Raw genomic sequence first — 13,726 nt, 5'->3', positions numbered from 1 at the left:
ATATGGGACAGCCAGGTCATCTTGCCGAATTAACATTACAGCATTATCACTCATTTTGCTTTGTTTTTTTGTCTGTTTTGTCTTGGGTGAAGCTCATTTGGCACAACACTCCTAATCCCACATTGTTCCTTATGCGCGGTACAGAAGGTAGGGTGCAAGGTTCAGGTAGGGTCCTAGGAAGAAGTTCTAGTGTTGTGGCAGGTCTTGAGATGAGCGCAGCCCTGAAGCAGGCCCTGGCTGCATTACTGCTGAGGATTCAGGCTCAGTAATTCAGGATTTGCAGCAACAGCGTGCTGGATATCCAGGGAGGGTTTCTGTTGTTGTTGTTGTTGTTGTTGTTGTTGTTGTTGTAATAATAATAGTGGTTATAAAAATATTAATATTAGTAAAAACAATCAATACAAGTTTTGTTTAGAACAAAGAGAAGTGAAATACCTATGGCACACAGCTAAAGTGGCATTCTCCTTAACCTTGCAGTGGTAGATGACAGTATCGGTATACTGAATTCATCCCATCCTATTCCCTCAAGTGCAGTGCATTCTGACAGGCAGGAAGTGCTGGGGGTGGAGCAGCATTCATTTCTACTTCACAGTAGCAAGCCATGCATTGTGCTTAGAAGAATGTAACCCAATAACAAAGCCAAATGGTGCTGTTGAGTGCACCAGCACTATTTGGCAAGCCAGAGTAATCCCCAGATAGCAACCAGATTGATCCTGTATGACTGGGAGAGACAAGGAGGGCTTAACAAAGCACAATTTCTCTGCAGTGCGCATTGATTATATAGGAAGGTGAAGAAAAGTACTGGCTACAATGGCTCTATTTAAACACCATCATAAAATAGAACTACGTCTGGATTCAATCAAAATGTATGGCTATGGTGGGACCATAAACTTTGATTTAATTCAGGCCTTTTAGTTTGTGTCCCTGCGGGTAACACTGCCGCCGAGTAATGCAAACCAACTGGACAGTCAACAAGATGGTTGCGTAAGGAAGCCGTGAACCAATGGCAAAGAATTCTAATGTAAAACTGAAGATCATTGTAGGACACTGCACTGAATGGTACCTCTCGGCTTTCATTGCTTTCAGCAGGACACAGCTGGCAGGTTGTATAGACAGGGTGATCGAAGATAAACTTGAGGGCGTGATTGCTTTGCATTACCTAATTAAATCCACCTATTTTACAGCACCACACGCTCACACAGTTCTGTCCCTTTATCGCATTTTATTAGCATTCATTTGCCAAAGGGGCAGAAATGCCATTTGCACCTGATGTTTGCGAAAACCATCAGAATGTTCGCTTTTAGGAGTCTCTTCAGTAGCAGTCAATCCAGTCTAATCCTGGTACTGTAAATCACGATTAAAAACAGAGAATGATGGAGATAGACACAACATATCTGAGCTGAGCATCTTGAGTGGTGTACCGCAAAAGACAAAACCGTATTCCAAGTTGTGAGCGGTTTGAAGGTGAAATGCTGAACCGGGCAGCGGGGCGCTGCGTTATCCAAACGCTTGTAAATCCCATCAAACTCTGTTGCTTTTCTACCCTGTTGGAGCGTGATTTATTATTGAAGAAGAAAACGGCAGCCACCGCCGTTCTGGTCTCCCAAGCAATAGCCTGGAGCCGAACATCACAACAATTAGAGTCACATTAAACTCCCCCCTTCGCCTGAGTGAGCAGAGTGGCGGCACGTGAAGCTAGCTGTGGAGATCTTCATGGTATGAGTGCTGTGGGCCTCGCTGTGCGTGCGGAACACACTGACTTGAATCCCTGTGCTTCCGACGAGCCCGCCCCAGGGCATCTCATTATACTGGGGATCAGGGAAAATAGGACATGGTGATTCTGACCCAGGGGGAAGACAAAACAAGAAAGATCTAAACAGAACCTTGGAACGGCCTGTTCTCCAGATTGCATTTGCCTTTAATAAATAACGTTTGCTATTTGGATTAGATAGTTACTTGTACCTGATGGATATCCGTCTAACATTTAGCAGTGTACATGGCTTTATCTGCTGTGCTGTTAGAATCCACTCCCCATGTTCTCAATCATGCTCCCATTAAAATCAGCTGCCCAAGGTTTTTAATAAGGATACATTAAACCTGTATATAGTGTAAAACACAGTTTTGTGTGTGTGCAGTCCAGAGATTTATTACCTGCCGTGGGTGTCAGTTCCTGTTGCTCTTTATTTTGGGTGGTGGTTGGGGGCACAGACAGCGAGAATTCACTAGCCTTTCACCTTTTCACCTTCGAATCATGCTGAAATTAGTCACCTCCAGTGCACATTACAGTAATCCACATCACAAAGCAAGCAAACGGAGAATGAGTGTCCATACCACTAGATATAGTTTATCGTTTATTACTAAAAAAAAAAAAGAGGTGCTCTTGGAACATGCGATTGTATTTTAATGCTAGCTAGCCCTGTAAGACTGTTAGCATTGCGATGTGAAGTGAAGCCTGTGTCTGAAGATAGCCTGCTTCACTCCAGGTGTTTTCAGTGAGAACTAGGCTTGACCTTGTGGAGATGGTTCAGGGAGGGATACTAGTCCAAGGGACACAGGAAGTGCTTTGCACTTTCTTTTACCTTTTTATGTGTTTTATTTTATAGAATTTATTTTGTAATTCCTCCTTTTTTCTTTTGTCTGTTGTAATTTTGTCTAGAGTTTACAAAAACAAATCTGTGATTTGTAAATGGAACTGCTTGTGTTTTTTTTTCGTTAGTGAAGCATTGTGCAGCACTAACATGCTTCTCAACCTTACTATCACCCCACAATCCGTGCAATTTCAGAAGGATTGGTTTTGCTTGAAGCTGGAATGTATCCTCACTGGAAAGACAGCCAGTCTATCAGAAAGTGGCACACCCTTTTTCAGGGTGTGCAGTGAGGCCAGCAAACCCATTTAGATTATGACATCATTTTTCTCTATGTGTGTGATACAGCTGCCCTGCTCAGTTTAAAAAGATGTTCATCTTGATCAGTATAATATCTCCAGCACAGTCTGTAGTGCAAAAACTGCAGTGGATTTGTTATAAATTTGCATCGTCACATAATTGTGTACAATCTATAATTCTGCAGTATTTTACCTTCTCTCATAGTGCTGTGCTGTTTCCATTTGTCTCAATGTGGTTTCAGCAGGAAGCATACAAGTCTGTCACTCTGATCTAAACACACGTTCTCCTGTTATACCTGCAGCAGCTGGGGGTTAAAAGCTCAACGGCAAGGTCTGCTGTTATGTAGATCAGGGAAGCAAAACAAAGTGAGTCTATAAACCAAAGTGCTGGGGAGGATTTTTTTTTTCTTTCGAATTGTAGTTTTTGTTATGCTGGATTGATATGCTATTGATATTTCTACTTGCAGCATTAATCACTTGTGAGAAATCAAACGGTAACAGTTTCAGGTTTGTCAGATTTCCAGTACATCTTATCCTGTGTGTAGATCCTCTGCTTAGTTAAAACAACACGTTTTAATATGAACAGTAGTCTTAGTGATTGTGATTATAATAAGTTAATATGTCATGTCTAAGGGCCTCTGTTATCATAATCATTTTGCACAGTTTGAGCAGCCAGAAGCACCCAAACAATAAGAGACACACCAAACACAAGGTATTAACAGGTTTTCCAGACATCCCGGGAAAACAACTGGGATTGGCCCAGTTTTCAGCCTTCATTTTTTGTCTCGGTCAGGAACAGCACATTTTTTAATTCGTAGTTGTGTGCTTAGCACTGACAGTACTGTAATTTATTATACACAAACAAAATAAAGAAACGCACTTGTTTAATAATTCTGATTGAAAGTGCCATCAGCCAAGTCGGCCTTTTTCATTTAGTCCCTATTTTGTTTTGATTAATAGCCATTTAAAAAATATATGCACCTAATGTTTAATTTTAAAATTACGATTGTGTTATTATATACTTACTTATTTTAACTGCTTTAGAGTTCCTACAATGAATTGCAGAAATAAATATCCTGTCTTTCACTCTGGAAATCTGCTAACCCTATGTATTAACAGTTTAGATGGTAGACAATATTAGGGTACATTTGCTTTTGATCCAGTGCAGAGTTTGTCAGTAGAAACTGAATCCAAGTCATGAGAGAAGGGTTTAAATTTAGAAACATTTTCTGCTGTTTCCTTTACTGTTACCCGCCCCTTCATGTTTTATCCCCACCCCTCGACACCCACACACACACACACACACACACACACTTTACAGTTGTCAGTGCAGTGTTAATGCGACTCCTTTCTGCTGTTGTATATCTGTATTCTGATAGCAGCTAGACTCCTAGCACAGAGGATATGCACAGCTTTTCTCAAAACAAAGGAAGCCTGTACCATGTAGGGATGTTGAATGGGATTGATGGTAAGGAGCCATAGCCAATCCAAACAAAAAGGATTTGAAGAACTCTCTGAAGGCTGCGTTATTGATGGTCTTTGAACCCTCCCAACCTCGGGCTTGTTTGAGACTGGCAGTGTTTAGGCCTGTTTTCACCTGGAGATTTCGTGCAATATGTGCCCCTAGAAAACCATTAGAGGTTTGGCTGTTTCTCTAGAGTTTTTGTTTTACATGTTTTTTGAGCTCATAAAAATCCATACAATATGAGAACAATAGCAAGCAGGTAAACCAGCATTTGTAATGTAAGTTCAAGGGAAATGTTATGTTGTACATGTTTCCCTGGTTAAGTGACGCGTCCCTCTCTTGTCCCTGTCAGGAGCAGACTCCAGGCATGGTACCCCGGCTCCAGGACCCCTCTTCAATCCCCAGCGCCGGGACCAGAGCAGGGATGGGGAACGGATACATGAAACACGCAGCGCTCAAACAGCAGCTCATAAGAAAGCAGCAACAGCACCTACTGCAGGTCGGTAACTGAAATCTGAAATTCTGTTTAGGAGCAGCAACCAAGGTTTTAAAATGTAGCTTCTTACCTCTACCCTTTTCATTCTGGATATGCACTATATCATATATAGCATCATAGATTAAAAGTTGCTACCACTTCCTGTGCTGTGGGTAGTTCTTACATTAGCAGTCTATCTGCAGTCAGACCTTGTGACCTACAGCACTGGAAGGGATTACATAGCAGGAAGCAGCAGTTTCTTAATTTTAGTTTTTATAAGTTGATAGTGCTAATAAGAAATTTCGAAAATTGATTTTAGAGGTCAATTGTATTTATAAAATATTTAGCTCCGTTTTCAAGCTTTCTGGTACTCTGCCTGACGGTGGCCAGTACTATTTCCCCCTCTTAATTGAGAAAAAAACCCACTCAATTTCATAATACCTTCTTTATAGAAGAACTAGTTTTTTGCTTCCTAATTGCAAGAATCTCCCCGGCCCGACACATTGAACTGTGGTCAGTAATCGCAAGCGAAACACTCCAGATAAGCTGCACTGTCTTCAGGTATTTTTTCACAATGAACTCAGCTTAGCCTGTCTCTCTGCAGGAGAAGCAGCGGCAGCTGGACCAGTTGAATGGCAATCGGATGGAGTGTAAGGAGCAGGGCTTCCGAGGCCAGCAGCTCACACCGTTTCCAGGTAACCAGACACCACTGATTGGTGATCACGTTTTGAAATCTGAAGCCAAGTCTGTGAAAAGCATCATTTAATTTTCCCCTTTTAATTAGAGCATGTGAAGAATCAATTCATCACATATGTTATACATATCAAATTGAATTGCAGTAATAATCTACCTTTCTTTTGATTTGTAATTTGAATGAGAAAGGTCTGATTATTATATTTAACTCCATCAGGTTTAATACATTGATTTAATAAACATTTTTAGCTTGCAATCAATTTAAAAGCTTCAAATTTGCAAAGCACTAACAAAACAGAGCAGTGCGTTTTTACTACTTTTTCTGTTTTTGCAGGAGTAGCCAGGCCTCTGCCCCAAGACTGTGGGCACCCCATGCCCAACCCTTCAGCCAACCCAGCCATGATGACCCACAACCCTGCCATGCTTCCTAACCGGCTGGGCATTCCTCCAGGCACCATCCCCCAAAGCAGCCGGACGATGGGTGTGTTCCCCAGCAACACGGGCAGCCAGCCTGGCCTGTACCACCCTGCCCACTCCGACTTCAACATGCCCCACCGCAGCCGGGGCATGCTGGGAATGGGCATCCCTACCCAGCCTGCAGTGCGCTCTGGGATGCCATCCTCCAGCTTCAACCAGCTGGCCAACACTCCGGCTCTCCAGCAACAATTAAGACAATCGCTGAGCCAGCAAGCCAGCGGCATGCCACGGATACCCAACGTCTCTGGGATGCCACCTCAAATGTGGGCAGCCCAACAAGGAGTTCCCAGGATGCCCGGCGCCGGCCAAATGGACCCAAGCTTGCAGCAGTTCCCAGGCAGCCCAATGTTCTCCAAGGCACCCATGAGGCCGGCTCTACCTTCTCAGTTTGTGCAAACTGGGGCACCGCCCAACCAGATGGCACCAGGCTTGATCAGGCACATGCAAAAACTGAACCCTGCTCAGGGTAACCCCCTGGCCAACCAGCCAATAAGGAACAGAGGACCGTTGACGGCTATGGCTGGGATGAAGCCAATTCCGCCAAGCATGGCCAGCCTGAGTCAAGTCCATCACCCACCCCAAGGACTAGCACCTCCTAGCTACCCTTCCTCGGGGAAGCACACAGCAGCCTACAGCGGGGTGAGCCCCAAGCTGCCTCCCTACGAGTTTGTTCAGCAACAGAACAGCGGGCCCCTGCAAACCACAGGCGGGGAGGTGGACTTCATTGACTCTTTCATGGGTGAAGAGTGGATGCATCATTTGAACGTGATCGACGAGTACCTAGGACAGCACTCGTAAAAACAATGCAGCTGTGGTCGGGATGGGGGTACTTTGAGATTTTTAGAACCACATGAATGAGACATTGCTTTTGAAGGTCAACATTCAAAAGCCTGTATCAGGGTCGTGTCATGGATGTGTCACCTGTCTGAGCTTATCTTCCCCTGGTGTCATTGAATCCTGATGGGTGTATGAACCATAAAACAGTGTCTGGGTTGACTTCCAGATGGCCGCATTTCCATCAGTCCCGGGCAGATCCAGACTTCTGTAGCCACTTCAGTCCAGGGATAGTCTTAAAGTATTTATTATTGCCACTAAACATTTATTTAACATGTTAAACCTGGACTGAAATACTAGGCTGGAGTCGTCCTCCTTCTGAGTAATAACCAAGGCTTTAAAAAATACAAAAATGTTCTTGCCTCCTGTTAGTATAACATAATTCACCCTCGTTCATTTATATGCTGTTGATCTTCTCTAATTTATTTTCAAACTAATTTATCTTGCAACAACACTATAACTACAAGTACTTGAGTTTCGTTGTCTCACCCCATTCATCTTCTTGTGTTACAGCTAATATGTCCCCACTTCCTGCCCCTTGGTTGTAAGGCTGAGGTGGGGTGTTATCATGTGAAACACAGGATGTGACTGTGTGGTGTTATGGCAGGATAAATCTGCTTCTATCTGAAAATAAAAAAAAAAGATGAAACAGTAAAAAGGCATTTGGGAGAAGGTTGCTCTGTCAATAAGAAGTAAGACATGTGTTTGTAAGCTTGGTGGTCACAGTTAAAAACAAATCGCTAGGGGAGGGAGGGTGTGACTTTGGGATCTTTTTCAGTTTTGTCTTTTAAGCTACATTCAGGTTGAGCTTGAAACCTTTCCTCCTTAACCCAACTGTGTTTTGATGTTGCCCAGGAGGTTATTTTAGTAAACAACCCACAATTGCAGGCGTCTCTGTGAACTGTAAACAAAGGAGGCCAGACGTTTCTGAAGGGAAAAAGTGCAACTCGTGTGGATATTGGACTAAATGGGAAAGTGGCATCATTTGGATAGGCTACAATGCAGTATATACAAAAAGTATAGCAGTTCAAATATCAGGTCGGTGTGCTGAATTCAAATGTGGATATCTTGAGTGGACTGCTTGAGGACCCTAACCCCTAGAGGGCAGTGTGACTTCACAGTCCAAACTTGCATCACAGATGTCAAAATATTGACGCATAAAAAAATAAAAAATACGAAAATTGATATGCCTGTGCTTACTTATGATATTAATTATAAATCAGAAGACAGACATTCGTGTACCTTCTATTTGAATCCCCCCTTTTTCAGTCTGTCCAAATTGAAAAAGTAAAAATTAGAAACCGAAGAAATGCTCCCCTATCCCTCCATACAGAATAGCCTTGTTTCTGAGATACCTACAGCTGAAATGATTGCTGTATTAATCAGTAATTGTAGTCATAGCTGTAGCAAGACTACTAAACAACAGCTCTATTGTGTCTTCATTTTGGTGATGATATTTAATTTACATTACTGTCAAAAAGAATCCGAAGTAACAGGGAGTCTCTATGCTTGTTTATGAAAAGGGCATTTTATTTTCTATTATTTTCCATACCATGACTGAAAATGAAAACAAAATGGGGGCACCCATGCTAACTTCATCATTTTAAGTATGTACTGGAGGATGCAGACTATACTTTGATTGGGGCACCAATGAATCATATACTAGAATAGCATTTACACTTTTTATCTCCCAGGAAGATAATTAAAAAAAGGCATTATTATAAAAAGTTAGTTGTCGAAGCCACAATGTATCAAATTATCCATTATTCTCCCACCAGTTTTGCAAGCTTTTATTTAAGCATTAATGCCCAGCGACAGTTGTGCCGTGCCGAAGGTCAGTTTTCTACCGGTAATGACTGCTGTGCAGCATATTAACCTTTTACTGCCCTGGGTATGTTCCAATTCCTATTTATTGCCTATTGTCAAATATATTGGACACTGGGCAGCAAAGGGTTAATGCTACTACTAGCCCGTTCATTTTGTTGTGTGTATGAATGCAAGTTTGACGTGATGTTTCACTGCCCTTTGGTTTGGATCAGGAAACCCCAATGAGCTGCAGGTGGGTTCTGCATTGAAGTTTCATTGCAAGTCACTGAACTGGCTTTGCTGAGGTTATGAGAAGATGATACAGATCGCTGCCAAACTGCTAAAGGGGAAAACAAAGAGACACAAGTCAGCCATTCTTTGAAACTCAACACTCAAGATCCCCTATCCAATTCTCTATGGTTGTTACACAGCCCGAAGTTTCAAGTAAACACATATCCTCCAAGATCGTTGGCAGGATAGCGTGATACCAGAAGAATGGCTCTCCTTGAAGTTTTAGTGAGGGATTATCCTTTATATAAAGGTGTGTTGAGTAGATTTGGAATAGGATCAGACCCTCATGGGCTTTTAAAGTTTTTTTACGGCAGGGTTCTGTATAATGCTTCCCCCGTTAGATAGGAAAGATGAGCACAGTCGGGATGGTTGTTTGTTGATCAGCATCTTGCTTTTTGAGAGCAAACAAGGAGGAATGGATCTCAATGTGAAGGTCTAACATTTCAGAACTCTTCAACCTGCAAAAACAACAAGGCTTAAAAAACATTTCTTACCTCCCAGTAGCATTAACAGGCTCACTGTGTCCTTACTGTTTTTCAGGTAAAGCCCATTCATCCTGGCACAGCACTATAAGTTTCACTTCCATCCTGTGTTGCAGGTAATAGGACCCCTCCCGAGTCTTACACTTGCTGCCTGTACAAGCAGGGACAGAAGGGGGATCCTATTTCTTGTTACACAGGAAGCAAGCGAATGGGGGACAGGAAACCAAGTACTTGTGTTAACCTGTAGTGCTGTGCAAGGAAAAATAGATGAAAATAAAGAAGGGGGGGGATTATGCTAATGAGCGGTAAGGATTTTTTTATACTTTTTTTAAATCCTTTTATCCTCCAAACAGTTTTTGACAAGCAACAACAATATAATCTATGTGAAGAAAGACCATTCTTTGAAAAGATATGTATGAATTAAAGTAGGTTGCAGGGGGGACACTTTAGTTGTCGGAAACAGGCGATTCCACAGGAAAGGGCATTAAAGGGTGATGCTTGGAAACTGTTGCTATAACAACTTGTCTACAGCACCAAATTCACCATGGCAATGTAAAACGTACTTGTAATCTCGACACGCTTGAGTTCACAGGTGACTGGTCAAAGCCAGTATAGAAGTGTGCTACCCGCTGCAATGACATTTATTGTGGACATTTAACAGATGATTGTAAATATTAAACTATTTTGTAAATTATGTTTTTTTTTTCTTAAGCTATGTGTGTAAGAGAAGTACAGTGTATATACTTCTTGGCTGAAATCGTTTGTAAATAAAAAAAAAAAAAAAAAAAAAAACCTATAGCTTAAAAAACAAATTCTCTGTTTTTATAATTGGAAATTCATTTATTTTAATTTGTTATAAAATATGCAGACAATATTGTTAGTTTTGGTAATACTGTGTATTACAATGTTGAAATATTTGTTATGTTTTTGACATAACACAATGCGTGTGCGCAGAGTGGCGACGAGAAGGATTCCTTGGGCTTTGAGAAAGATCGATGGTTCTGGTAAACATTTGAATCCACGGGCTATTTTTTACTGGCATACACACACACACACCTACACACTCAAATCCCCCTAAAATTCAGAGGTGAATTTGTAAGTAGATATGCAAATATTTACCTACTCTCTTCAGCCAGTAAACTCTGGAGCATATTTCATTTTTCCAATGCAAATAACTGAGACACAGCAACCAGCCACCTGTCTTCAAGGCAGAAAATATTCAGGCCTATTTGTGTCATTTAATTGACAAAAAGAACATAAAAGAACATCTCTGATTGAATTTGCTGTGGGGGAACCCAGTCAAAGTCAAAATATCCTCCCATGATCTGTCTCCTATTGACTACCAGAACCCATTGTGTACAGGAGTTGCAATGGTGAATATGATGGTAAGCCATTGCCATGCAACTGTAAATGTAAAGCTTTGAAATGAACTGCACACATTTAGCAGGGCTATTTTATAAGGATGAACCCTTCATGTCTCTGGTTCAATGGCTTTGGAACACATTTAAAACCAGAACAGCTATCTTTTTAGTTGTTGCCACTCCTCAGCCATGCATATTAGTACTGCCCAGGTAATTGAGTCCTGCTTTCACAGCTTGCTGTCGCAGCACGTTGGATTTTGTTTTCTGGTTGGGGTTCAACACAACATTTTCCTTTACACGTATCAAACTGTCTCCAATGTGTTTTATGATTTTCAAATTTGAAAATTCTGCAGTTCTCTTGTTTGTACATTTTAATTGTTTTCTTTTCTAAGGAAAAAGAAAAAAAAAACCCTGCACTGTACTGGTGCAGGGTTTTATGGTATCCTTGCGTGTTTCTATTCAATTAGTCACACCTGTACTTCCAGCAGATATTTTGTATTGTATTCCTGGCTTAAAAAACACAAGAGTAAAACGTTTTGTTTTCTTCATACCAAAATAAACTGCCTTGAAAAAAAGATGTTTGGGATTTTGGATTTCTTTTCCCCACTTCTGAACTGCTTTGTAGCCATCTAATTTTTTTTTTTTTTTTTTTTTTTTTTTTAAGGAGGAAAACACTTTTTTTTTTTTTTTTTTTTTTTACAAAACTAGAACCAAATAACAAAGTAATATCCTTGAAGGCCTCATAAAGGTGGAAAGGAAAGGTAAGAACGTTTCCACACGAGAGGAGGCTTTCACCTGATCTACGCACGCCCGTTTCCTAGCAACTGATTCATCTCAGAACGTTGTCAGGTTGGGTCTTGCAGGATCCCAGTTCTTCAGCATCAACAGCGTGGTTAGGTAATCCATTCCATCCCCTCAACACTGTATAAAGAAGTGTCTCCTACCCTCTTTAGTGAGATTCATTTATGTATTAGTCGCACCTTCTACAGCTGTGCAAGTGTCACTGCTGCCAACTGGCTTGTGCTCATCACAGGGCAATTGTCAGCAGGGAAGCTCATACAGGTGTAGGTAAGACTAATCAAATTGGTCTTGCTGTCGTACCTTTAATCTCACATTGATGACTGAAGCTAGGCTAGTGGAAAAGCTAAGCTTGGGGCAATGAACCAGACAGAGTCTAAACTTAAAAATAATAATGTTTCAATGATGTGATAAAAACAAGACAACAATTGTAAATCAAATTACATGAATTGCAGGAAAATAAAGAGAATAATTCATTTTTAAACCTTTTTGTTTCTGCCTATAAGCACTCTTATGATGTTTGTTTCTCAGCCTTTGTAACAATAATGTGGAATTTAAGGAGTTTGTTAAAGGCCGTAGTGGAAGCTTGAAAAATATGCCCCATGGTTTTATTTAATTAGGAGTAAGTTACTGCTAGAAAAACAAAGAATTGAATCGGTCTGCATCTCTTCAGTCTGCCTGGTTAAGCAGGAAAGACTTAAATAAAAATAAATGCATAAAGAAAACCACAGGAAGCAGGAAACAGTAGCTGATGTGAGACAAATCCAAACTTCAAACAGAGAAGTCTCAATTGGTAAGAGTATTAAACACAGAACTTCACCTTGACGCAGGAATGGTTGTAGCACAATACAAACAAAAATTGAACTGATTGGCACAAAGCAGTTCAAATTAGACGGCAGGTAAATTACTTTTGGCTATTGGAGAGTTTAAGAGTTTAGCAAGCCTAAATTTGAAATCACTTACAGGTGGTACAGAGAGGATAGAGAATGGTTCTAAGTAGGTCATAATAACCAGCGAGGGACAATCATTCACTCAAACTGATTCTTTTTGAGTTACCCAGGAGGAACAATCATGTTCTCTGTTTATGCCACGCATAATTACTAATTAACCATTCAAGATAGATTTAATTAGGTCATTTAGTTTTGTTTTACAGATTCACCATTGCTGTTGCTGTTGGGATCTCTGAATTCAAAGTTTATGGAAGCTGTTATTGTGATGTCACAAACTGGGAAGAATGAATATGCGCACACACACATAGTATAGAGCAGGCTTTTTCACTGCCTGGAGGCCAGGGTGACAGCCCGGATCTGGTCAGAAAGGAGTTGGGTGTTCTCGGGAGACTTTGGGCCATATTTTCAAAGCGTTTACTCCAGTATTAAATTAACTCCTATTTTTCTGAAAAAGGTAAAACAACTGGTAATTGTAGTTATATATTTCAGGCTCTCTTAAGCACTCTCAGTGTGTTTTGTTTTTCATTTTATAACATTAAATTCAATTAAGTGATTTAAGAATGGAGAAAACGCTTTGGGAACGTGATCCATCATTTCAGTTTGCTCAGCTTCACTTGCTGAACTGCATGTGATGACCTCTCTCCTACAATAAGAGATGGATTAACTCAGTGTAGTCCAGCGAGTATGTGTTGAGAAGCCAGAATATCATTTTTAAATGGCTTCAACTGGCTTTTTTTTATTTAGTATGTGCTGTGAATGGCTTGTGAATTGTGTCTTTCTGTTTTCTTCGTGCCATCGCCAGCAGTCCTGAGATTAAAGGCTTTGTGATGCTCAGCTCATGTTTATCTACCTTCACTTACTATCATTAGGAAACTTTGTGACTCCAGACTCCAGGCTCTAGGCTGACACACTGCAGCATGGTGTAAAGTTATTATCGTTGAAACACAGTAACAAATCATACAGGAAACTCACACAAAAACGGTGCAGGAGAGGGAAATCCTTCTGCTGGCTTCCATGCATTTGCTGCCTGAAATTTCAAGGAGCCTAAACCTAGATTAGTGTAACTGCGTGATAGAGGCTTGTAAATGTAAATCCCAAATCAGGACTCGTTCATACTGTATTCATTCTCTGTTTGATATCAGTAAGTGTTTAATGGGTACAAATAAGTCACTGTTGACTATTGTTTTAGTGATTAAACACTTTGAGTTGT

The 13,726-nt window shown here is 40.9% G+C and overlaps 1 protein-coding gene across 1 annotated transcript in view; it reads left to right on the top strand.

The window, feature by feature from the left end:
* LOC117430814 (mastermind-like domain-containing protein 1) overlaps positions 1 to 10,199 on the top strand; it is an 83,045-nt gene extending 72,846 nt beyond the window's left edge. Inside the window, exons 3-5 of the mRNA XM_034051312.3 lie at positions 4,702 to 4,848; positions 5,429 to 5,519; positions 5,852 to 10,199. Coding sequence (XP_033907203.3) covers positions 4,702 to 4,848; positions 5,429 to 5,519; positions 5,852 to 6,792 — 1,179 coding nt within the window. The 3' untranslated portion in view covers positions 6,793 to 10,199. The remainder of the gene's footprint in view (positions 1 to 4,701; positions 4,849 to 5,428; positions 5,520 to 5,851) is intronic.
* The last annotated feature ends 3,527 nt before the right edge of the window (positions 10,200 to 13,726 follow it).

This window comes from Acipenser ruthenus, chromosome 26 (genome assembly GCF_902713425.1).
Source record: "Acipenser ruthenus chromosome 26, fAciRut3.2 maternal haplotype, whole genome shotgun sequence".
Classification (NCBI taxonomy): domain Eukaryota; kingdom Metazoa; phylum Chordata; class Actinopteri; order Acipenseriformes; family Acipenseridae; genus Acipenser; species Acipenser ruthenus.
Note: the sequence above shows the minus strand (reverse complement) of the source record. Positions and strands in the feature narration are given on the sequence as shown.